This window comes from Ammodytes marinus (assembly GCF_949987685.1).
Source record: "Ammodytes marinus genome assembly, chromosome: 21".
Classification (NCBI taxonomy): domain Eukaryota; kingdom Metazoa; phylum Chordata; class Actinopteri; order Uranoscopiformes; family Ammodytidae; genus Ammodytes; species Ammodytes marinus.
Window position 1 is genome coordinate 19687168 of NC_137225.1, and position 26948 is coordinate 19714115.

Consider the following 26948-nt stretch of genomic DNA (forward strand, 5'->3'; position numbering starts at 1 on the left):
GACAAATTTAAAAGGTTGTTTAATAACTTTCCTTGCTTTTTAGCCATTTCTCTCCTATTCATGTTTCCTGTTTCAAATGGGTTTATATTTTCATAAATGCATTAAAATGTCATATATGCGACCACTTATCAAAATCTCTTGTCCTGTAATTGGTATGCAGTTTGATTTCCAAAAGTGCTACACAAATTAGTTTCGTCTTTATTATTATGTACATAATTAAGTCAACTATCATTGGTAATAGTAAGCTATTCTTCATACCAGACCAAGTGAGGCTGTAGCAACAAAACCCAGGATTGTATAATGAGCTATGATGTGTTTTATGACTTTAACCTTTTGTGTTACATAGTCTAAATATATAAAAAGGTATTGAACATTTGACCCTTTGTAAGGTTTCAGGGTTGTTTTTGTATATTTGCCTCTTCTGGAAAAATTGCTAACAAGAGATGATTATATGTTCAGACTTCAACTGATTATAAATGTCCGACAATTCCACTTGCAGAGTTTTTCCCATCTACTGATTTCAACAAGAACCCCTCTATTTGCTGTGTCTAGCTCTAACACTGCAGCGCAAGAGACTGTCATGCATGCTCATCTGTGAATATGAAATATAAAGAACACTCGCCGTGTCTCCTCCTGTGTGTAGGTTGGCGTGAACTGCATCATAATGAGCACACACCGTGACTGTGCTTACTCCTGACACACACTTAAAAAATAAAAAATAAAATAAAAAAATTACTCTCAGAAGTTTTGTTTTTGCCAGGTTCAAAGCTTTGGAAACTATGTCAATACCTGTAAGGGGACGACATGTTTACCGAGCAAAGATTCATAACAAGTTCATTGCAATCTCTTGCATCACTGCGAATTACTCTGTCAGTTGTATTCATGAACCCCTGAGTGCTGTCGACAGCCAAGAGACACTCTGCTGCTACTTTCAAACACACATCTGCATTGTTGTGGGTCATCAACTGAGCTTGGTTTGTACACTCGTCTCAACAGTCTCTGCACAGGTTTACAGATGATACATTTTGATAATGCAATTTCAAGAGTAATTCATTACTGCGACATTTTTGAACAGCAGTTGTGTAGTGGGATGTTCTATGGTAGAACTTTGACCCATAACGTATGAGTATTTCTAAAGTTCTGGCTAACGCTCAGAGTTGAAGAAATGGTTCAGTTTAGTGAAGAGATTTTTCCTTCATTATTCTAAAAGTTTGAGCAATTGTTCAGCTCTGTGTCTCCAAGGGAGGACTGGTCAAGTCCGCTGTCTTCATCTCCCAGGAGACCAATGTCTGTGGCCAGTAGGCTGTGTTATATACCGTCTCCACTTCACATGTGTCCTGAATTTAAATACAATGTCACTTAGCTTCACTTAGATACGCATAGTTTCCCGTTAAGGATCCCATGCCCAATAAAATCTTAACACATGTGATAGCTGGGTGAAGAATTACCTTGTGTGGACACGTATCTCGTACAGTTAAGTTCTCTCCTTCAGAATTTGGCAGAATAACAAAGTGTTGGCCTTTCCTGCTTCTTAAATGTTCCTGCCTAAGACATCCAGGACTCCTTAAAGATCTTCAATCACGAGGTAGCCAGCTCCCAGATTTCCTTCGCGTGGTTAAATGGAGGCAGTGTATCAACTGCCTTTGTCGGTGCTGAGACACAAAATACTGAGAAACTGACCAAAGGGGCCTCAAAGTACTGAGGATGAATTGTGGTGAGTTCTCCAACTAAAATGATTCCAAAATTGCTTTAGAGATGCAATCATCACCAGGACTTTGACCTGTCGCCATTTAACAGATGTTTATAGAGATAACATCTGAATTCTTGTTTTATCAAACAGGTCTTTAACATTGTTGTCTTAAATGAATTGACAAGGGTATTCCTAGTAAGGTCTATTTTACACTTTGAGACATCGAGGCCTGTGTGTTGTCTATGGACATTTTAAGGCTAATTCAAAAGAAAGAAATGTCTGCAGGTCAATGCTATGAAGACACAGTAATCTTGCAATAAATGTTTCTTGGAGTTTAACATATTGCAATAACATGCACATTTCACATGATACATGTTAAAGGCTTATTCAAATGGTTATTGAAATCGTATTTCTAAATTTGAATGTTTTTATTTTGGTCAAAATAAGACATGTCCTATGAGATGACAATTTACAAAAAATACAATGTTCCTGAATAAATATAATCTGAAAAAATCTAATATAAAGTCAGGTTTACAGCCTTTTGTTTTTAAGGTCTTCAACTAAAAGACACAGTGACAATATATCTTGGGTGTTGACTGTGGGCTTTCAATGACATGAAATAAATGTGCATGTCTTAGGCCAAAAAAAGACATTTGGAACAGCATTTAGCCCAATTGATGGAGCCAAATACATTTTAACTGAACTTTGAAAAAAAAAATTAATTAAAAAATTACTTTGAAAAAATTAAATATTAAAATGGAAAAAAACTATATTTTAGAGACTTGTGTTGCAGTCATGTTTGTAGTCATCACTGAAGACAATCAACAAGGACATGTCTTGTTGTATTGGTGTGACATTTTGGGGATTTTAATGCCGTGACAGAAGGAGTTTATAATCTGAGTATACACTCTATAATTACTCGCAGTGCATCATTTACCAAGGCAAATTCATATATTTTACAGACACTATTGTTGAATGTTGCTGTTTATAGGATGAAGAATCCTGTCCGAGGCCCTGGTCCTTTAACCATGTAATGATTTGGGTCAAATGAAGACAGCATTTTTTCTGATAGTGTTTCTTTGTCACACGAGATGCACACTATTTGAACACACCTTTGAGGGAGCTTGCTTTGACAGCATGACGCAGGCCGGGCTAACCCGCAAAAGGCTCCTCAGATGGCCCACGGTGATCCGCGGAGTCATCACACACACGCCTCTGTTGAGCGTCGCTGCTTTGTTTCAATCGCGCCTTTCAACTACAAAAGCCTCACCAAAAAGAGCCAAGGAAAAAAAGAGCTTTTATCCTCCTCCCTCCCTAACCCCCTGCCTGGCTCCTTGAGCTCCCCAAATGTACAGGGTGAACAACTTTTTATTTTTTATATCATTGATTATTATTGTCAAATGAAATAAATTACATATTTTTATCTTACTTCTGTTAGCCCATATGGACTGAAATGAATCCCTTTAGCCTTTTAAGGAACTGAATGTCAAGTTTATTTTCAGGAAAAAGGATATAAACATCATTTGCACAATTCTGCCTCTTCAAAATAAATAATAATACATATCGGTTGTACATTGACACCCAATCGAAACAGAACTCGTTTAAGCTGGAGAAACAAAAAATCGGCACAATGCGGCGCGTGATTATTATCATACAGTGCGTTCTTCCACCATCATTGAACAAACCATAGTAATCATCGATCTCCTCTCTGGATGACAATGTATGCTGGACTCTGCAAACTACAGAAGCAAAATTCATTTTAATTACAAATTGCAACATCACCCGGTTAAGGACTGTCACTTCGGAAACAAAGTATTTTTTTTCTAGTGGCGTTGAACCTCACTATCAAACACAACAATGACTGATCATCCGTCAGCAAAGCATTGCCCCACCCCACCCCACTGCTCCCCCCTCCCCACCCCACCCCACCCCACCCTACACCACCTATCGTACAAAAGCAGATAAACTGAATCGTATAGCTCAGAAATCAAACATTGGACTTGGAAATAGAAAAAGGCGGAAGAAGAAAAAAAAACAGACTCAGACAAACACTACATTGCAACATCCGCAAAATGCATTTTAAGGAGAAATGATCCGCTTTCCTGTTTCACCCAGTGGAGACATCAAACTGTGTCATTGTTTTTTTTTTATCATTTGCACAGTTAACGTCTTCACACCCATTCCTTAGCACGTCAATTGCATGTTAATACTGTACGTGTGCAGTTGCCCTTTTCATATAGTTTTTAAGAGGTATGACAGAGACCGTGAATAATGTGGCTCCATATTTAAAGCTTTAGTGCGTAACTTCTGAGAAATGGGGAATTCTGAGTAATTACAACAACACTGTCGGCACATCTACATAAACCTTCGGTGTTCGCTCATGGATTTTTTCTTAGCAGTAGAATCAACCACTGAAACATTTCATGGTCACTTCTTAGGATTTTTCTAAGCTCCTGCACCAGTGTCGGGTGGGAACACCAGTTTGTAAACGCTCCCATAATGAGAAATACAGAGAGTATTGCGGAGCTATGATAGCTGTGATAGGCTAAATCAACTTGTTTGGCGATGGCTTGAATGTAACCAAAACATTTTTTAATTAAGAAATGACGCACTATAGCTTTAATTGTTTATGAAAAAACAGCTCCTCATCACCCTGCTCCCCAACCAGCCAACCCCTCCCAACCCCAAAATAAAACCATAGAAATCCTTGTCAAACTTCACAGTCAAGTGACTGCTGATTAGTCGCCAGGGACACAACAATTCATGAGAAACCTTTATGTTCTTTTTTTAGCACAAAGATATGCAAAGGAATGCATCAAAGCAAAGAGTGCTGGGTCCGTGCCCATCGCTGGAATGAAAGGACAGGTGCCTCCCTCCGTTAAAAAGGCTCCGACATGTATGCATTCAGTATGCAGTCAGCGCTCGGACTGAAGCCCAGATATTTGAAACCTTTAATGTCCTTTGCACACAAGGTTTTCCCTCCTCAGTCAAGCCACTTTTTGAAGTCCTTGTCAAAACTCACCGTGACGCTCTTTTTGAAAATCCATACAAGGCGGTAAACAAACCCCAAACCTTTGAAGTCAAAGTGTTTTTCTTTCAATCTCTCTTGTGTTTGTCTTTAAATCTTTCCCCCTCCAAAAGCGCTAAGGCAGACAAAATCAGTTTTCTCCGACAATAAATTACTCGTTATTTATTTATTTTTCAAGTCCGAGAAAATGTTAAGAGAGAGAGAGAGAGAGAGAGATAGAGAGATAGTGAGAACGAGAGACATTTTGGGGCTATGAGAAGACGCTGGTGCCTTCGCTGTTGCCGTACAGGTCGGCCAGCTTCTTGAAGCGCGGCCCCCAGTTGCTGAGATAGTCATAGTTCTGATCGGAGTCTGTACTTAGTGACTCCAGTGAGCTTAGCGACTCGGCCACCGATCCGCTGCCTTCGAAGGCGTACGTTTGCAGGGAGTCGTACGGCGGGGCGGAGGGGTCCACGTCGGCGTCCTTGAGCCGCTCCCAAATGAACTCTCGGAACACCACGTTGTCTGGCAGGGATTTGTATGGCGGGCGACTGGTTGGTGGGTAGTGGAAGAAAGTGGGCGTGTCTGGCGTGACGTCTCTCCGTACGCTGGGGTCCCGGATGACGTTGAGGTTGCGCAGCGTCACCATGTCGAAGGCCTCCGTGTCCTCCTCTCCTCCGCCCTCGTCGTCATAGCGCACGATGTTCTCCCTGATGTCACGCTCCTCGTCCAGGATCAGAGGTTCCTTCTTCCGCCGGCGCATGGTCACGATCAGCAGCACCATCACTGCAGAGGGGGAAGGGAGAGAGATGCCCGGGTTAGTAATGACTGACATATGTGCGTATTTTCCAGTGCCAGTCAGTTGAAAAGATACAGGGATATGTAGCTTTTAGGAGAGCTGAATTTACTAAAAAACGTCAGTATGTTTACATGGCGTTAGAGGAAATCCATTTATAGCGTTAGTCCAACCTGAAACCTGACTTTTTAAATACATGTAAACATGACAGTCCGATTGAATTCTTACTAAATTCAATTTCTCAAACTCGAGCTAACACATCCAGATAACGGGCTACTCCTGCGTATAGTCAATTGGACCGTAACTGGCCTTGGCGCTCTCCGCATGCTCAACAGTTTCAGCACTTGAAATGGTACCAGTTTAGCTTAAAACATCCAGTTGCAGCTTCTAAATGTTAGTGGAATAAAACCAAACATAAAGCACCCAAGAATTGACAGTTCGATTGTATAGAAATATGGTCATAGACGAATTACATCCACTTTTAAAATTGATGGTGTAACATGCTCTTTACCATCAATCCAAATGAGCACATTTCTAACATAAATATGTGTTAGCAGTGAAGGGCTACATGATTCAATCTGACGGAAAAAAGGGGGCGGGACCCACTGCACTCTGAATCCAATCAGAGACTACTAAACTAGACCTGCAATCTAATATACTGTGCCCCTGTGCGGATCACACCACCTACGATTTGCTTTTGAGACTTGTACAAAACTCCACTAAAACCTGAATCTGTGGCCCCTCCGAGATCTCCCCCAGAAGCCCTCCTCCAGCCCGCGCTCCCTCTCTCTCCCATACATTATTGCCGAAAATAACTCCACGCCCAAGCAAACTGGCAAATGTCTAATGATCCTCTATCCATCAATGTCAAGCCGGTTGCCAGTGAAAGATCGTTCCGTGGGCCCATATTTCTTTTTTTCCCCTCCTTTTCGGCCGTCGAGCTCCTGCAAAAGCTGCTAAGAACACGCGGCCCGGGAACCAAATTCAAACAGCACTTCAGAGCCCCCCCTAATAAGGGAGCAAATGGAAGAGATGGAAGGGGAGAAAGTGTCACACGGAAAGGCTGCCGAGAGATGAATGGGCAGCTCTCTGTCGGCTATTTGGTGACTGCTGGTAGCCAACAACAGCAGCACTAGTATCACCACTCAACAGTTTCTTTCGAGAAAATCCCTGAAATAGTCCCTCCAGTTTGAAAAACACTCCTTATATCCAGGACACTATTTTGCTTTTAGTGCTTTAAGACAGAATGCCAAACATTTCCGTGGGAGATTGTTTCCTCTGATTTTTCCTGAACTGGATTCATTCTGTATTCTATTCGATTCAGTAGGACTGCTCCAAAGTGAATTACAAAGTGGCACATTGAAATAGAATATTCTTCAGTGCTTTCCAGCAAAGCTCTTTAGGGTTTAATGCCTCGAAAGGCAGCAGCTCGCGATGCGTCACAGACTGGAAGCGGGCCAACATCCAATCACGTCCTATACTGGGATGAGCAGGTGGATGGCCAAGCATACAAATAGTCAGTTTGTGAAAGGTACCAATAGTTCTATATATATATATATATATATACAATAAATAATTTTTCAGCCACAGACAGTTTAGCAAACACATAACAACGAATGCTACAGGAGCCAGCACACTCTTCATAACACATTTTCTGATGGTGTACACTAAATGAAAAAACTGAGATCAATTTAGTGTTACAAAGGCTTTTGGCTGTAATTGAATTGTTTAAATGATCCGTCCGCCACAATCGATAGAGAACAAGGTGAGTTTTCTCTGCTGCCCTTTTCCAGCCCGCCTGCGTCCTTGAATGCTCTTTCTCATAAGAGTATTTTTTGTGTCCATGTGCTGAACCTGCGACTGATTATTTACTCATTTTGCCACCCACTCACTTGCTGTGTCTCTGAACTGCGCCGCAATTTCAATCAGCAACTGCGACGCTGTCAGGAATGAAAGGAGGCTTCTTTTTTATTTTTATACCAGACCCTGGTCTTGTTTTAGAAACATTGCCCAAATGTGTTAAGGCCCTGAAGACCTGTGTTCTTAATTAGCCTTGTAAAATCATTTTAAAAAAAGTCTGTAAAAAGCCGGAACATTTTTGGTTGTATTATTTGGTCTTGAATGATTTCTGTAGTCGTATTTATTTTCTCTCTTAATTGGTCGAAGGTAATGTAATGTTCTTCCATGAATCAGGATTCAGAACCATTAAAATTAAATTATTTTGACAGTTCTCAGTTTAAAGTTGCTTTTGTTGCCAGGCCACTGTCAATCAAATGACCTTTTCACTAATATAAGTATGTCTTATGTTACACACTTTAACTTTGATTGTTTCTTACTTAGCCATACGTGTTCAATAATGAAATAAATAATTATGTTTTCAGGTGTTTTAGAGTTTACAAAGGTTGAACAGTCCCAAAATACATGGCTGCATCAGAGAAAGGGAATGAGACTCACTCAGCAAACTGAATAGCTTTCTAAAAGTCCTCATTTTGAGAAATAATATCCCAAATTGAGCCATCAAAACATTAAATTGTGAACTGATTGTGTACCTTCAATTGCTTCATTCAGTACTCCCTATCTGATTAGCCCTGAGCATGCTGCCCCCAGATTAGGTTCTGATTAAAAATGTGATTGATGGGAGATGAATTAGCCAGCTGCACGGTATTCGCTGGACATATAAAAACAGCGTGGGGTACTTCAACAACACAAAGCCAGACTGAATAAATATAAATTAGGGAACTTATTTAACACTCACAACACTTTTTTTCCATCTACTTTCCTCCATGGGCAGAACTAATTAGGTCGTGCAAATCCAGTGCTTTTGCATATTTGTCTTAAAGACATTGAAGTAGGTACAAAGTGTCTTTGTAGGAATTGTTCATTTACCCCTTGTTATATGTTAAGCTAAATCGTTTTGGAGCGTTTCAAACCACACGTCCTGGTTAATATGAAATCCAGTTCAATTAAAATCTCAATTTTAGTTTCATCATATTGAATAGTAGCACAGCACCCTTTATACATATAGGGCTTTGGCTTAATACATAACACTTACAAACTAATTGTTTATGAGGATAGTTGCTGATTCATTTTGTCTTGGCCCGGGGTAATACTGTGCCATAATAAAATAGTATGAATACAGAGACCAGCCCACATGGAAGGGTGAATCAAGGTGTCTAGACACGTAGAGAGGTCTCCTGCCTCCTCATCCATGTGACAGATATCACTCTTCTGCACAGAGGACGATGCCACAAAATGAATTCTGCACCACGGCTAGATGAAGGGCAAAGAAACAATCAGAATCAGCCCACCTCAAAACCGTCGTGTTATTGGCCAAATGTGCTACATTTTCATTCTTTATCACTGTGTATTTGCTGCATGATGCTATCAGTCACACGTCCATGTATCCGTCCACATTATGAGCCTGTGCTTCTTAACTGTCTTTTTGACATTTGCGTGCTTGTGTATTTGTTCTGTGCATCTATCGGCAAGCTGTTCGCATTTTCCCTCCCAGTTCCCTTACCAGAAGTCTTCTTAACTTTTGCCAGGCTTTTATTAGGAAGACAAATCAGTTTTTAATTAACTTTCAATTCATTTTATTTCTTTAAGGACTGATTTTAATTTCTTATTAATTTGATCCCAAGCACGTCACACCAGTGTTATAGCGATAGCAAACAATTATGAGATTTGAAGACACAGAAGTCCAATGCCGCGGTTCGTTGCAGGCTACCTCGTGCACAGTGGAGCTCGAAGATCAGATCTTTAGCTGAAATGGTCTGCCGTCTGAATAGAGACACATAAATAGAGAGACGCAGACAAAGGCCTAACACGGGAGACAGACAGTAAAATAAGCGACAGATGAATGGACACAAAGATTTATAGAATGAGTCTGATAAGCTACGCTGCAGACAGAAATAACTGTCTGGAGAATTGGACGGGCTACGTAATGTCCTAATTGGCCCTCGGGGGAGGATTGAGCAATACCTGACCCTCACTCGGCGAATGTGGCACTGGATCTTAACAAGATAATGACCATCTCAGGACTTTAGATGTATCATCCAAAAGTGACTGTATCATTTAAGAAAAAAAAAGGATTTCAATGACATTTAGTAGAACAAAAAACAGGGTTTTCAGTGTTTTTTTTTACTGGAAGGAGAAGCGGACAAGCACTGTAATTAAATCTAAAAATATCAACCTACAGTATGATTAATGACCACTTAGCTTATGAGTACGTAAGGGCAAAGCTGATACACACACACACACACACACACTCACACACACACACACACACACACACACACACACACACACACACACACACACACACACACACACACACACACACACACACACACACACACACACACACACACACACACACACACACACACACACACACACACACACACACACACACACACACACACGCACACAGAGCTCTGTGTGGTGCAAAGGCAGGCAAGCAGGTGGAAACTGCACTTTTTGTATCAACTGCTGTGATTGAAGTTTGTCAGACACAGCCGTTGAAGACTACCACTAGTAAAAGTAGGGGCTTTCTGAAGAGCTCCCCAACTGTGCAACATGCATCGTAGCTATTAGACGCTGTCATGGCGACGAATAGCCAGAATCAGTGTGTCGCTGGTAGGAGTGTGTGTTCCTCTCACCTGATGAGAAAGAGAGAGATTGATGAAGGGAAAGTGTGTGTTGCAGTGTGTGTGTGTGAGAGGGGTGGGAGCAGATAGACTGACAGCACCTGAGGATGACAGCGGCGAGACGAAAGCTCTGGTCTTATTCCGTCTCGTGTCTCATCCCAAACAATACAATCACACGCAATCCCAGCCTGGATTGCTGGCGGCGAGATTGAAAGAGGTCTTGATGGAAGACCATCAAGGAAAATCAAAATAAAGGATTGGGCAGAGCGGCCGCACACGGGCCGTTAATAGAAGGTATGAAGGAGAAAGAGGGAGGGAGAGAATATGCACCCAGAAGAAAAGAAAGAGGCCGATCCAATTGAGCAAAACAGAGTGATGGGGACAGCTGAGGAGACACAAACACACACATGCACACATATGCAAACACACACACACACAGACACACACACGCATACACACAGTTGTACGCCCGCTCACACAGTTGCACGCACGCACACACACACAAAACACAGAGAAAAGGCAACTTGGAGGTATATTAAACTGGAGGCCATTAGTTCTAAGCCTGTGGCCTGAGGCCATGCTGTGCAGAATAGAGCCAGCTTTCATTAGTGATGGTGGGTTCAGGGTTGTGTGGCCACGCATTTCCCCCTGTTGCTCTTTTGAAGTTTTCATTTATCACAGAAGCTTTCTCTGTTGCAGCGGGGGGAAAATAAATAAAATAAGGCAACCTTCAAGGGGACTGGAATAAAAAGCAAAGTCTGACTCCCATCAAAGAACTCATTCCAGTTATTGTACATGCCGTTTTGATCCTCCTCAGCTTTCAATGAGGATCACCTAGGCGTTAAACTGCGACTGCTGCTCTGATGTGGCAGCGCTTTGTCTGTGTGTGTTTTTATGAGCAATAATGCAGCCTGGAGGTGATGGCTCGCTGCTGCAGTATCTTTAAGGTTATGTTAATGACTTTGCATTTACAAGTGTCTTTACTCACATCTCAACATATGGTGTGTTACATTAAAAAACAGTAGCAGGGGAGTGCCTGTCCTTGAAATGCAGCATTCAGCACAGTGCCCGTCTCTATGACCTTCATGTAATATCATAATGAAGCTTATAAAAGACAGTGAAACGTATCTGGGGGAAGCCATCATGAGAGCGCCTTTAGAGGGGAAAATGATCGAAAATCTCAAGTCTCATCATCTGCTTTCTCACAATGGAAAAATGCACATCGTTAGACTTCATTTTTTAGTGCAGTGGGCTACAATGCGGGAAGAGCACATAAATGACACATTGTCTTAAGAGACTGCTTAAACATAAAGTATAAATACATAAAAAACATGATTCACTTAATTAGGAAGAACCTTTTGTTTATATCGCTCATCATGTGAACATATTCATATTAAATTGATTTTTAATGTATTAAAGCATGATTAAATATACAGTTATGCCAACACAGCAAGTGTCTCTTTTTTGACAAAAAATCTCACTTTCTTCCACTTCTCAAAGGAAACAGATTTTTTTATTCTATTGTGAATTTTAAATGAAATGAAGGTTAGCCTTGGGCTTTGGGCCATCAACTGTAGACTTAGTTCAGCAAACAGCACGCAGACTGGATTTGTACCACCTGATGGGTCAAGCTTAACACATCAGGCAAAACGGAAATACAGCAAAATTTGCCCCAAAGCCGGTACTACGGCTCAATTCAACGGATCCTTTTCCATTATCTTACTCGTAGATATCCAGGCTGCTTTCCAGAAACTGTCTGACCTCGGTTACATGTATTTACCCAAGGGGAAATGCGAGGTGAAGATAACTCCCCCCCAAGGTTTGACATGAGTGAGACCTCGGGATACAGCTCTGTTCCAGCAAAGAATTCTCTCACACATCGGAATGCCTGAAGAATGCAGAACAGCAAATAGAAGTCTGAATGGGTTGTAAATGCTGAGCTAAGCAATGCTTTCTGCAGTCCACAGGTCTTTAGATCCACACACAACCATCTACTTAAGTCTGAACTTTAACCTAAATGGTAAAGGTTGAAAGCCTAAATATACAGTATTCCCACTCCAACAGAGCTAAACAAATCCTGCCTGCAAACTAGTCCAGGCAGACACAATTTGGAAGTGATATAATGAAAGAGGTTATTTAAGGTTTTTCTACCATGCCCACTCTTGGGGATGTGCAAAAAATATTATGGCCCTGCTTTTTCTAAAAGGAGGGTTGTCCAAAATACAATATAATACAGTTAACTCTCAAAGATTGGCTTTTGTTTTGGAATTGAAAATAAAGCAAAACAACTGGATTTCATTCAGATAATTTTCATTTATTAAAAGTTAAAATAAACATCTGCAATTTTGTTGTTATTGATAATTGTTAGGTTTAAGGAAACATTTTCAGGGGGGATTTACTTTTTCTTTTATAAAATGTAAAATATTAGCCCTTCAGCCCTCTCTCTCTCTCTCTCTCTCTCTCTCTCTCTCTCTCTCTCTCTCTCTCTCTCCCTATGCCAATCATTTCCATACACTCCCTGTATGTGAGGCTGCTTCTGCAATGCTCATTTGATTACTATCTGTAACTTTGACGCAAAAACTTGACAGACTGCAGAGCGACTTGACTCCTCAGTCAAACTGTTGAATAAAATCTCTTCACATCTGATATGATTCATACCAACCTATTTCATGGACTTATAATTTTTTTTTTTAGGTTTTCATATCCCTTAGTAGGCAAAATAAGTAATACGTTTTTATGACATGCAGATTCACACATGGTTAGTCACACAAGGTTATTGAAATGTGTCTTTCCACTAACACAAACACACATTTAATTCCAGAGTTGGTCCTCGCGAAGGGTCAGCCATATTGCGGCACCCCTGGAACAGTTTTGGGTTAAGTCTTGCTCAAGGACATACTGGTAGAGATGGTGGGCACTGCAGATGTTGTACAAGCCACCACTAGTTTTACAAATAACCACCATCCTGTCCGGTGCCAGGGATTACTCTAGGCCATCCTACCACACCAGTTATATTATACCAGAATGTGGAAATACTCCAATAAAAGTTTTGTTTTTTACTTGTTATTTTCTGACAGTGAGGTGACTCTTACCCAGAAGTGTGATGATGCAGCCTAGAATAGCCAGGAGGGCGCCGGTGCTGAGGCCAGTGGCGGTGTAGGCCACGGCTCCGCAAGACAAGGCCACGCCATCGGAGTCACAGTCACACACGCGCACAGAGAGCGTGTTAGTGCTGCTGAGGGAAGGACTCCCACTGTCCACAATCAACACGGGCAGACGATACACAGCCTGCTCCCGTCTCCTGAAACCGCCTCGTTTCGTCAGCACAGACGCTGTGTTGTCTGCAAAACATAGAGTGAAATTGGCAAGTCTTGTAAGAAAAATGCATAGAAGATATGGAGAATCAAGTTGACTCACAATAAATCATCTGCCTATACTGTGTATATGACTAACAGGAGGCTTAACAGTGCAGACAGCCATTCTGGAGAGTGCTTGTTGTCAAAATAATATTTGGTCAAAATCAGTGAATATCTCCTCATGACCTGCAACCTGTCTGTACTGTATGCAATGAAAAAAAAATGCAGTGTTTATACATAGCTTAGTCTCTGTAAGTAGGCCCACTTTCTTTATATATTGCTTACATACCAGTTTACAGAGCCTAGGCTGTGTATTAACGCCAGATTTTATTTGCAGCACCCACACAGTACGGACAGGTAGCGGATCGTGTAGAGATATTCACTGATTTTGACAAAAAAGTGATTTTGACAACAAGCGTTCTGCAGAATCGCTGACTCCCCCTTTAACTTCTATTCTGTAATTATTGTTGTGCTTTGGTCGTGCAGTTTGAAATGATTTTTTACAGTATTGAAAAGGCAGGAACGCCAACAGATGGTGTCATTAACACAATTCATTAAATGACACACTGTGCTGTCTCTGTGCTGATCCTGACCACCTGTTGGCTAATAACAGCTTTGGTTTGATGGTGAAAGCTTGTATAAAACTTCAGCCTTTGAGTAATACAGAAGGAGGCAGTCAGAGCAGAACAATATGCCGTCACAGAGGCTAAAAATGACACGTTCAAAAGGTTAAAAAAATGAATTGTCAGAATTGAAATGTGTATTTTTTTTTGCCATGAAGGACAAATCTTTTCTTTCGATATTCAGATTGCTCTTTGCTTTTAGCTCTCAAGAGTCTTGGAACAAGGCACACATATAGAGAAATGTTTTCTTGTCAATGCCACATTAGCCACATCACGTAAATGTTTTCAGGGCTGAACACACAGTTGGTCGGTAGCAACTCTGATGAGTGGAAAATAAAACAGTTAAGTTGTGAAATACATATATCATGGTGTTAAATGTGAAAAAAAATTCCACGTCAATTCTTGGTCCTCGGGGGACATCTTTACCCAGCAAAGCAGAAAACACATACTAGTGAAAATGGAACGTTAAGGCATTTAGCTTCATGGCAAAAGTATGTAAGCACCCGCATGTTGGCCTTATGTGCCCGCTAAATAATTCATGTCAACAACAGCCTTCACTGTTCTAGTCTTAAGCTTTGCACAATATAGTTAAACTGTACTACAGGGACTTCCACTTCCACTTAGCTACAGCAACATTAGCGAGGTCAGGCACTAATCTTAAGTGTGTGCGACCCAAGTCATCTCAAATGTATTGCATGGGGTTGAGGTCAAGGCTCAGGGTCTAATTCTTACATTGCAAACTTGGAAAACCATTTATAAAAAAGGGGCTTAATGCTTGGGGGCATTGTCATGTTAAAATAGTAAAGTGCTCAGTATCCTATACAATTGTGTTCCCATTGGAAAATAGCAGTAGCAGTATGTAGATAAGTGGAAAGTAAAGGAGGTTCTTGTTCATATGCAGCAACTAAGCTAACCGTCTTTAGCGAACCAGCTCTTGGCTCACACTTAAAAGACAGATACGAGATGTTGATCTTCTGCTCTACCTCTCAGCAGGAAAGCAAATAATGATGTTTTTCAAAATGTTAAAACATCTCTTTAATTCTAACATGGTGCTCCCCCGTAATACTGTGGCAAGACCACAAGGCTCATGCTGCTTCTACAGTATGTTTGAAAAGTAACATGGCAGCCTTTGTGGAGCTACCACACGTGTGAACAAAACACACAACACAGTGTATTGGCTGAACATATGTGTTTTAAAAGTGGAGTCAGGCAAGATTCCGATGCTATATGCATATTAACACTTTGGATATTTCTTTCTGATAAGCTAATTCTGGTTATTCGCCCACACTGTTACGTGTAGGTGGCAAGCAAGTCATCATGGCCCAAAGGGACGTTTCAATCCCTGTGTAAAGGTACAAGTGTTTCTGTGATCTACTGAAGAGTGGATTAGTAGTGGATTTTGGCAAAAAAAAATTCAGTTATCTCAGATGTGCTCCAGTTGCAGAGGAAAGTTAGTTTTTGCTTTCAGTTTTCATGAAAAATTACCCAAAAAAAAGGGTAGTGAGGGCATTGTCATAGCAGAATTATGGTTTCATTTGTTGCGAATGGGCACGCCGGGAGCCACCAGTGTTACTCTGCACTTCTTCTCCTGAGTCGGATTGCAAAGTAGATTGTGTGCAGGGTGGAGGGCAGATACACAGAGTTGGAGTGTCAATTGCATTGCTGCAAGGCTCCATTTTCAGGAAGTAAGCAGCAAATAGGCCGTACCTAACTTGACCAATACCTTTTACAGACTCGACTGGCAGTTTTCTCAAGGGAGTTTTTCATTGGGCAGTCACGCACCATGGGTTAATCTGACAAATGGAGCTTTGTATAGGACGTAGACATTTCGTACAAGTTTAAACTTGTGAATTACTTTTGGGTCCATGGCTTTTTAAGACCACATACCATTCTATTCAATACTTACATTGAAGAAAGCATGAAAGTATGATGAAAACGAGTATGGGCGATAAAGCCTACAATTCTTTATCGTCATATCAGACCGTTTCATTACTTTCCAAAAGATTATACCATTATTTTCTTATGACCTTATCGAATTGATATTGAAAAAAGAAAAGAAGTGTTGATATAATTGTTCCTCCTATTCTGCACCACACTTTGAAAGGTCCCTACTACAGGTGTTTTCAAAATTCCATGGTCCTCATTTTGCACAGAAATGTGTTCAAAGAGGTATGTTTGTTAAATGGTAATATGGGGACTGTGGATTTGTTCCCCTATCACTGACATTGAAAGCATGTTAGAAAGGGATGCTTTCATGACTTGATCGGTTTTTAAGACCTGAAGATACCTTGGACTAGAAAGATTTATACATTTTACCTTCAGATAACAAAATGACAGTAATACCAGGTAAACTATGGCAATGTTGAGGGATAAAATAGAAAATAGAAGTTTTCGTACCTTTGTTATCTCGCAAGGTGAAGTTGAGATTGCCAGCCACGGTTGCAGCCAGGGCGAAATAAAAGCGGTGACCACTCAGAGGTTCGTCCTTATCCACTGCACTGATGGTCTGAATCACCTGAGAATGGGAACACACACACACACACACACACACACACACACACACACACACACACACACACACACACACACACACACACACACACAAACAAACATGTTTTTAAAGATTAGTTATCTTGCTGATCTTTGTTATCTAATCAATTTACAGCTTGAGTTAACACCTAATCAGCCAGTTAATGTGTGCATGCAGTAAGAACTATGGTATCAGTTAATGGAGTGCATTGTTGTCAAGCCTTTGTATTTGCATTGCATTTACGTCTGTCATATCTATATACATGGGGGCATAAATCTTTCTTAAAAGGCCATGCAACAGTTTGAGTGGAGAAAACTAACTTGAAACTGATTTATGGAAAATATGTTTGGCTGTGGTTTTGTGGCATTTATCTCTTGAAGTACAGTAAGTGCTTATTTGGCAAGAGCATGACATCCTCTTAGGGATGAAGTTTTTTGTTTGTTTTTTTGTATGGGAGGGGCAAGGGATTTCTTCCAATCAAATCATTGTCGAGCAACTGTTCTCTCAGACCTAGACCAAAACATCCAATACCATAGTTCCTATGGGCACTAAAAACAAAAACTGAATGCTGACCTAAATTGTCCGCCTGTATCATACAGCTTAGATGACATTTTATGTCCCAAATGGTAGTCATATCCGATGACAGTAAAAGCATAAACTTATACAGTCGAAGACGTCCAAACAATTATACTGATTGATTAACTTTAAAAAAAAATCATAAAATACCATTGGATTCATCATAGTCCCAGCAGTATATGATGACAAAGCCATATATGTCCATGTGATTTTCAGTTTTCACTAAGCAATCATAAATGCACCTGTAGAGCATGTTTCTTGAATCTTTAACAAATCTTTTCAGAGGTATGCATTTACATCCCCTTATTCAGTGTGTCCTCTAAAACTACAGGAAGTAATAATGCAAACTCCACCACAAAGAAGAAATGCTTACATATACATGTATCTGCCGCAAACATCCTGGAATATGGCCATTTGAAAGGTTGGGTTAGGAAAAGTGATTTTTTTTTAATGATATACCTGGCATATTTACTTAAATTTAGGTCGAGCTCAGTAAAAAATATCGTTTCAACAAAATATCACAAGCTGAACAAGTGCTCTACCAAACGTTCCCACAACAGCATCAAGGATACTTAATATTACATTCAGTCTTCTTACTCTGAAAATCTAAAAGGACACTCAAGTGTACCTGCCTGCATTGACCAGACTGATGCTGTTCAAAAGAAACCCATATGCTATGTAGCCTGCATAATAAGTAGGAAAATGACTCATGATAAGAAGTGCTCTTGCCCTGAGGCGATACAAGACAAACATTCATATCTGTGCGTTTAAGTAGTGCACACTTTTTGTTTTGGCCCACTTTATTTTGCCTGTGAACCCAAGACTAAACCGAATCTTGCTCATGTTATTTCATAGCAGTGTTGACAACTATAAATAATGCAGCAAATCAAATTACCAAATAAACCAATTTATTTACACCCACCAGCATGAGCTGTAATGATTTTTTTATTCATACAAACGGCGTATCCGTAGAATCAAGTTATCCTTTTTCAGAAAAAGGAAACCACTACGCTTTAATTTCAGCCCCTTCTGTGCAGAGAAAAAAATCTCACTCAGTACTTGCTGCCACCGGAGAAGCATATCACACACAAACACGCCATATGGACGACAAATGATAGCCACCGCGACGGCCATCAAAGTGGGTGTTACCGCGGCAGTGTCCTTATTAATTTAGATCAAGCCTTCCTGAAGCCTTTATAGGCAATCTAGGAACAAAAACTCAACCCTGTGACAACTCACACCCGCGTGGATGGGATCCAAGAGATTCTTAAAAGCAATTCACACTAAATTATCACATCTCCCAGCCCTGAAACAGCCACACACACACACAGTCTCGCATCAAGACAAAAACAAAATTAACAAAAACAAGGGGGATGAGGAAGAAGAAGAAGAGGAAGTGAAATTTAGAGCCAATGATCCATCAGTTGCTGAGACGTGGATTATCAGTTGTCGGCTGTGATTAAATGCTGCTGGTTACAAGCTGTCAGGTATTAGGGGGGTTGTGGTGTAGGTGGTAAAACGACATCCTGCCAATTATTAGAACTGGCAGGCGGGGTAAGAAATTCATGAATATTTAACTCTGCGGTCTTAACAAAATTAAACTAGTTGCTCCTTTTTTCAGCAAAAGTAATCAAAAAAGTATGCTTTCTTTTAGTTTGTCGTTTGTTTGTTAACTGCTCAGCATGGCAGCGCATGGACGATTCATGTGGGATGTGGGAAACCAAAAAAGGTTATCTGCTCTAGCTGAAGAAAACATTTGCGATATCTGTATAGACACACAGAGGTGATGTTTGTGTCGGCACCCGATCAGTGACAAGTAGACGGAGACAACGGAGCAGCCTAAACATGCCGACGTGTACGACTGCTCGGGTTTGCATATCATCAAATGGTTGCTATTGATTCGGGGATCATAATAACTCACAAGCCTTTCACTCCGTTATGGAAATTTCACCACATCTGATAGAAACCTTTTTTTCTTTGTGGTTCTTCTTACAACCTGCACCTCCTATACACAATTTGAAACCTCCTTTGATGTCCTCTGAATATGCCAGATGGATTGGGGAGCTTATCTCGGGGATGGGTTATCCGTTTTTTTTTTTCTCCGCGAAAGGACTGTAAATCATCCTTAAATCAAACACTTTGTAATGTATAATGCCTTTCATTAGCGGGGCTCTTGATGCCATCCGTCCCACAGAACCTTTTGCCGGGGAATTCTCTAATGGCTTGAGTAGCAGACAGAAGGGGAAGAGGCATAAATTCTCACTGAAGACATTAAGACTGGTGCCTGTCGCAAAGGCACGAATGAGAAAGAGTATGGTGGTGGATCACAGAATTAAAGTATTTTTTTTTGGTATTTACACATGACTGCACGTCAGATCAAAAGGGATAGAAAAGGACAAAGGTGTCTCGATGTGTCGCTTCGGTGGAGGTGCAAGCAGGAGAATGTGCAAACAACAAGAGGCACGCATGCATACACATATTCACACACTATTTGTAGATGCTGCCAACAATTGTGCCAGGTAGTTGACAACTAGTGTCTGGCATTACATTTTCAACTGTATTCTATATAAGGGTGTCAGCTGACACTTTTGACCTGTGTGACCTCTGTAAAGGAATATATCTATGGAGGCACATTGATATGTTAGCTGATGGTAATATGTGCAATACAAACAGCAATCTTGATGCAAATCCCTTGTTTAGTTGACTATACTGAGGGGGGAATTTTACAATTGGTGAGTACATGGTAGCTACTTAATTATCTAAGTGTCAAGTGTCAAACATTGGCATTACAAACAGACATTTTTGTCCTAATAAGATAATTCCCTGATATCAAAGAAAACATTTACATATATCTAACTTCAAATGTTTCATTTTAAACAAAGATATCTTTTTAACACTGATGCAATTCACAGTTTGGTGTAGTTTTTTTTATCAGTGAAAAAAAAAAGTTGTGTGAAAGAATCTCTCCAAACTAAGCTATACTGTTCGTGCAACACTTTAGGTACTGATAATAAAAAAATGTCAATGATACCCTGCCCTTGCCAAGTAAAGCCAAAATACTCACTTCTGTATTTTTCGATTGAAGGCTTCAATAGACATTTCTCCACACAACGTACCACCGGGACGACTTGAGCTGAACTTTCACAGACCATAATGCTGCTTTGTCACACAGCTTGCAGTTATTCCAAAGAACAGCATCCTGCAGCGCCAGCTAAAATGTGTTCACACATTCAAGATTTAATCCTCTCAAAAAAACAAAAAACATGTGCCTACTCAGACTCTGAAGCAGTTAGACAATTTAGCCTCTGTAAAGTGGGGACTTATGTCAACTGACGTAACAAGACGAGACCGGGAGACTTTGGTGTGTGGGGGAAAGAAAGTATGAGAGATAATTAGCAGGAATAACACTTCTGCCTCCTCACCAGCAGAGTAAACACTTATCAACTCCTTCAAAAGATAAAAAAGGTCTAGTTATTTTATCTTAAAGGGACAATTATCAGATTGTCAGCCAGACGAGTCTTGTGATAGGATCAAGCCTCTTAAAAAGTTGAACCAAGTGTATAAATAAGCATCGCATCAAACAAGGTTGGCACCCGTTGCCTTGGCGAGAAGACAGCTGTCACCAGGGGGTTTGTGTTGACGAAGGAAGCGGCGGTTTCTGTGGTTTTCACACCAGCTTCCTATGACATCTCCCACATGTGACACCCGCAACTTTACCGACCCCGACACACCGCACCCAGCTGTTAACTCACACACGCGCGCACAGACACACACACACACACACACACACACACACACACGTTTTCATAACTTCCGAGGACATAACTTAGTCTATCCATAACCACTACTTGCCTAACCCTTACCCTAGCCCTAACCCTAACCTAAACCTCAGTCTACCCATACCTTAAAGCAAGTCTTCAACCTTAAGTTTGGTTATTTACATTACAAGGACTTCCATTTTGTCCCCAAAAGGAAGGAAAGTCCCCACAATATTACATAGTGAACAGAAACAATGTCCCCACAACATGAGTAATACATGCCCCCCGCACCCACACACACACACACACACAAATAGATTTGAATGGCAGTCAATACGTACTGTTCAACATATGTCATCTTTTTATGTTTTCTGTCATACCACATTGATTATATCAGAATGATTGGCAGACATCCATCCTTAATGGATGGTGTGTTTGTTGGAGTGAATCTGACAAGCCTGCTGAGAATAAAGTGGTTTCCAAGTGAAAAGTGAGATTACATTTCCTCCTTTAATAGAACAGACAAGGATGCTGCCACACGTTAATAGTGTTTTCAAACTTGACCTATCAGTCTTCATCTCAAACTTTGATGCAACACCTCTAATTAACTGTTAATTTCAATGTAGTCTGAAGGTGTGAAGGTTTGTGTTATTGGAGAGATGCAACAGATAGGTGATGGATGATGTGTTGATCAGGGTAAAAAAAAGAGAGAAAGAAACACTTGAAATGTTGTTGCACAGAAAGTCAACATTCCAAACTAAATCCAATGTCTTTGTCCCTAGAGGGTCAACACACAGGACAATAGGTTCAAACAGTCAATTAAAGTAAATGTACTGCCAAATATAAGTAATAATATAAGTCTTGCCAGGGACTTTCCACAGGTTTCCAACAATAAATATATTGATCTTGATATTGATCAGAATACATATATAGGCTACATATATTTTAACTGCTATGATTATACATCCATAATGCTTTTCTGAAAGCAAACTAGAAAAATAATGTTGCCATGGAGTCAATTATAAAGTTTGGTCTGGCTGTGTGAGAGTTCTTATAAAGCTTAAATAACTAATATATTATTTTTTCAGCATATATCTTTATACATGTTGGCAAATTGGCCCCATCAAAAGTGTGATGGTTGAGCTATAAGCAGTTCCTGTTTACAGCTTAGCTATTAATGTACAGACACATATCACTTGATGGCTTTGATTCAGACGATATTTCCCATGCAAGTCAGAGCCAATTTAAAGAACGTCACTCGCAAAGGACATTGAAAGAAGTGCAAAATGACACTCAATTCAAAAATATGCACTGTGTCTGTGTTTTCCAAATTGACAAGAGCTATGATAATAGAGACCGCCAGAAGGAGTAGCCACTGTCCAAGAGAGAAACTAATTGAGATTTTCACAAATTAATAAACTTAACTAATTATCAACTTTTTACTTATGCTGTACCTTATCTGTACACCTATCCATCTGCACGCCATTGGAAGGCGAGGTGGGCCTCACAGTTTAAACCACTATTCTCCAATATGAACACATCTCCAGAGGGTTGCTAAGGCCCCTCATAGACACTGCAAGAGCGCGGGGGGAGGGGGAGCATGGGGAGCAGACTGGGGGCAGCAGAATGCCCAGTCCGCTCATGTATGTAATGGTTATACACTGAAGTGATTGTACAATGTGACCTCTCTCTCCTCCCACCAGCCCTACTGCCTGTGCCCCCTTCCAACCCCATCATAATATCAATTAATATTATGGCAGGAGACAGACGCACCGATGATCCGTAACAAGTGGCATCTCTGGAGAGAGCCGGTGCCACGAGACGGCCCTTTAATTAGGCCCTGAGAAATGGCAGGTTATTCCGTCCCCCTGCACTCCCTGTTAATCTGTGCAGCACACAGCCACGCACAGAGGCGACCCCGGCCCCGACTGGCAAATGTTATTATTTCATCTTCGTCGCAGCTGTGAATATAAGCCCTATGGGTGTGACAGACAGTGGGTGGCATAAGATTTTTTTTTAACAAAGCTTTACATGGATGGAGCAGATGCAATTCAGTATAAAGCCAACGTCTGTTCACTGCAACGGCCGGACATACAGTACAGTAACACAACAGGAGCATTTTCATTAATTAGGAATCACATCTGACAGGTTACGAGTCCACCAAGTTTGTCTGTGTCGGCTGTCTGTTAGCAAACAGAGAGCCTCGTTGGAATTCAAACAGGGTTTTGTATTCAAATGTCAAAACCTCTTTCTGTTTGCCCTGGATCTGTTTTAGGGTGTAAATTTCATCATGAAATTTCCATTTTGTCTGCCTTCATTATTCAGTGTGGGTGTGCAATCCCCCTGGTACACTTCAGAGTTGCCTAAACAGAAGTCTTTATTTGAATTGGACTGAATATGAATATGAATTTTTGGGAAAAAAGAAAGAAGCAAAAAACAATAAGGTGAAGGAGATGACGAAGCACATGTGAGTTGAATATGTGAATGTTTTTGGATTCTTCATGTTAGAACTTTGCACAATATCGGCAAGTGATTTTCAGATAACTTACGGGTGCAAGAAAAAAGTCACATGTGAAAGCAATATGTTCACTTGCAATGGATCCATTTCATACATCAAAAACATGCATTTTGATGCATACAGTTCAATTTGTACAAATGTTTCTACTTTTCTTGTACTTGACTGTGACCATGTCATACATTTTTTCACTTTCTAAACTACTGTAATTAATAAACTTGATTTTTTTTTAAGTACCCTATTACCCATATGGAAACATACGTACCATCTAAATCCATATCTTTGGGCAAAAGTGAGAAGTAATGTCAAACTCATCACACACACACACACACGCACACACACACACACACACACACACACACACACACACACACACACACACACACACACACACACGCACACGATTACACACTACTTTCAAATATTGCCTATTCCTTGACTAGTAACATGCAAGAAGAACTAGCTTCTGGCTACAGCAGCTCATTTTACGACTGCACGCCACTTCATTGTCAGAATTTGAATGCAGCAGATCTCATTGAGGAGAGTGAGGCCTCCGTCACCGGCAGTGCGCTCCCTCGCTTTACAGCAGAGGAGCTCCCAGCTACACCTGGGGGGGAACCTCTCAGCTCAGCTATCACTGGCATTGAGTAAGCAATCTGTCTGCTTCAGCTGAGTAATTACAGATTTGCTGCACCTTTTCCTGCTGATGATGCTGTCATGGGCTGCGGCTGTGGCTATGTCCTGGGGGACCGGTTTGATTGTCGGGGAATGACTTTGTTTCAGTATTGTCATAAGGCACGGTGCCATAATTTATCAGGCGCTTCTGGGTGGGAGAAAAATGTAAAAATGATCTGTTGAATTGCAAAGTCAGGGTACATTGATGGGTAATAGATGGTTGCCAAGGTTGCTATCAATTTGATATCACTGAGCTGTGACGATCTTCTCAGGAAAAGTGGCAGCAAAAATAGACTAGCTCCGGTAGAACGCATTCTTCAATAACGATGGCATCTTAAATAGCCGCAATGTTTATTCCAGAAAATACTCTGCCCCCTAAGGATAAAATGTGATTAATTAAATTTAGATTTTTACATTATCTCAAAATAGCTCAAGGTGGTTATAATTGTAATGCTAACTGAACTTCCTTTTTCTTTTTCTTAGGCAATTTTGATACTGAAGAGACTGAACAAATACGAAAATACCTTCAAAAACTCAACACAGCAACAGAGTTCTTCACCTGTGTGGCTCTGTAACCTCTTTGCACATAGAGCAGCATTGTGGTCAAGCATCATGCACACAGAAGAAAAAACACACACATGAAATATAGTCTCTCATGTTTTGCAAATGAAATCATTTGCCATTCTAGTTCAGCCTCCCGTGAGCAGCACGGTGACAAACAACTCGGAAATATGAATGCAAATAACATATTTAAAAGGGGAGCCTAATAGCCATCCCCAATACAATGCATCATTCTGATCAATTGTACTTATTCAGGTCTCCACGCCTCCTTTACCCTTTTGCCTCTGATTGTATTTTCCAAATGCCACGAAGCAGACGAATGGCAGCCGCAGACTCACAAGTCATCTAGCAAACAATGAGGCCAAATGCTAAACACAGGGAAAAAATGCAATGCATGCAACGCAGGGCTGTGGCTTAGTTTTCTCTCCCTTATTTTCCCTGGACCAAATCTGTGAGCCCTGAAATCTCTCAGGGTCTCTCTTTTTGTGTTTGATATTGCGATGCATTTTCTGCCCCGCTGCCCTTCTGTGCTGATCATCTAATTACACCCAGGTCTTCAGCAACGGAAAGTTAAAAACAGCGGCAGTGCAACCACTCCGTCCCAGCATGAGTTATCACAATACAGCGTGATATTATTGTAGATTAAGACCACAGGCAGAGTCAAGCACCGTCATTAATTTTCACCGGCTTTGACGCTATACGGATGGGGGGGTGTGTGGGGGGGGGGGGGCACATCTCTAATGAACGATAACGACTGCAACACCTGCTATTAAGTCTTAAGGATGTGTCTCGTACTAATGATGCCCTGGAATGACCCCCTGAGCTGTGAAGCGGAATCTGTGCACTGTGGACTTGTTTTAAAAAGGGAAGAAGAAAGGGCTTTAATGGCTGTGGGAGTCAGCAGGGCGCTCTTTGTGAGTCAAACTTCAAGGGAGAGAAGAAAAAAGGAGATGAAGCCGGACCAACTGCATAGAGATACTGTATCTGCCTCGGCGTCTTACCTGTCCGGCCATGGCGTTTTCACACAGGAGGGTTTCATAGTCGATGGCGAAGACCGGCGCGTTGTCGTTTATGTCCAGCACAGTGATGAGAGTGATGCCTTTGCCGATCTGGGTTGGGTCCTCTGAAAGAGACAGAGAGACAAGAGTTATTTTTTTTTATTCTTTTTTGCATTTATTAGACAGTTTTGGAGAGACATGAAATAAAAGCAAATGGAATGGAGTAGAGAGGGGGCTGACATGCAGAGAACGAACCGGGTCAATCCTGGGTCTGTTGCAACGACGACCAAGCCTCATCTGTGTGTGTGGGGGGGAGGGTCTAACCGCTACACCATGAGCGCCCCCCTTTAAATATATTTTTTTGACAGGTTTTTTCGGGGGAACTTTATTGGATAGTATTCAGCTCAGAGTCGAAATGGGGACAAAAAGAGGAGGAAGCCATGCAGTAAACTGCCTAGTAGTCGAACCCTGGTCCACTGCGACAAGGACTTTTGCCTTAATAGTACACGCTCTACCGGTGAGCCACTAGGGCGCCCGAGAGTTCTCGTTTTTTAATGTCACAGCATCCAGCGAACTTTCTTTTAAACACTTTAATTCTGCCTTAACTTAACGATGGTGGACTTGGCCAAATTATGGAATATTGATCTGTTCTTTCGTGTTTTAATTAATCACAGAAGTGCTGCTGTAATGAAACAGCATGTGTGTGTGTGTGTGTGTGTGTGTGTGTGTGTGTGTGTGTGTGTGTGTGTGCTTCAAACAGCTGGAGCCCTTACACACACATATACTGCTGTGGACCAGCCAGACTGGTGGTGATTAAACTACAGTGCGAGGAAGGCTAGGCTGCGTGCGTGTGCCTGCTGACGAGCCATACTGCTCTGTGGTCTTCACGCCTCTGTCTGCACTGACACACAGTGATGGCTGAATGGCTGCGTCTGAGTGCCAGATGATGATTTAGCCCGGCATAGGCGCCTTGCCGGTCAGAGATGACGCGTTGACATTCGGGGCCGGGTTGATTTGACGGTGATAAAAAGGACGCGTGGGGCCCCCGGCAAAAGACCCTCTTGTCATCGGTGCAGTCTGGCTGGCCAAAGTGGATGAAATGTGAGTGACTGCGGCCAAAATGCACAACATCCCTCAACCAAAGGAGTCGCAGAACTCTTTTTCACTTGAAAAAAAAGAAGCCATTAACTATAAATACTGTCACACGGCAGACA

At 41.2% G+C, this 26948-nt stretch overlaps 1 protein-coding gene across 1 annotated transcript in view; it reads right to left on the reverse strand.

Annotated features, from left to right (window-relative positions):
• Positions 1–4968: 4968 nt before the first annotated feature.
• LOC307267478 (cadherin-7-like) overlaps positions 4969–26948 on the reverse strand; it is a gene marked incomplete at both ends in the record, with an annotated part of 87279 nt that continues 65299 nt past the window's right edge. The window contains 4 exons of the mRNA XM_080049808.1: positions 4969–5483; positions 13235–13483; positions 16519–16636; positions 25738–25859. Of these exons, the coding sequence (XP_079905934.1) occupies positions 4969–5483; positions 13235–13483; positions 16519–16636; positions 25738–25859 (1004 nt within the window). The remainder of the gene's footprint in view (positions 5484–13234; positions 13484–16518; positions 16637–25737; positions 25860–26948) is intronic.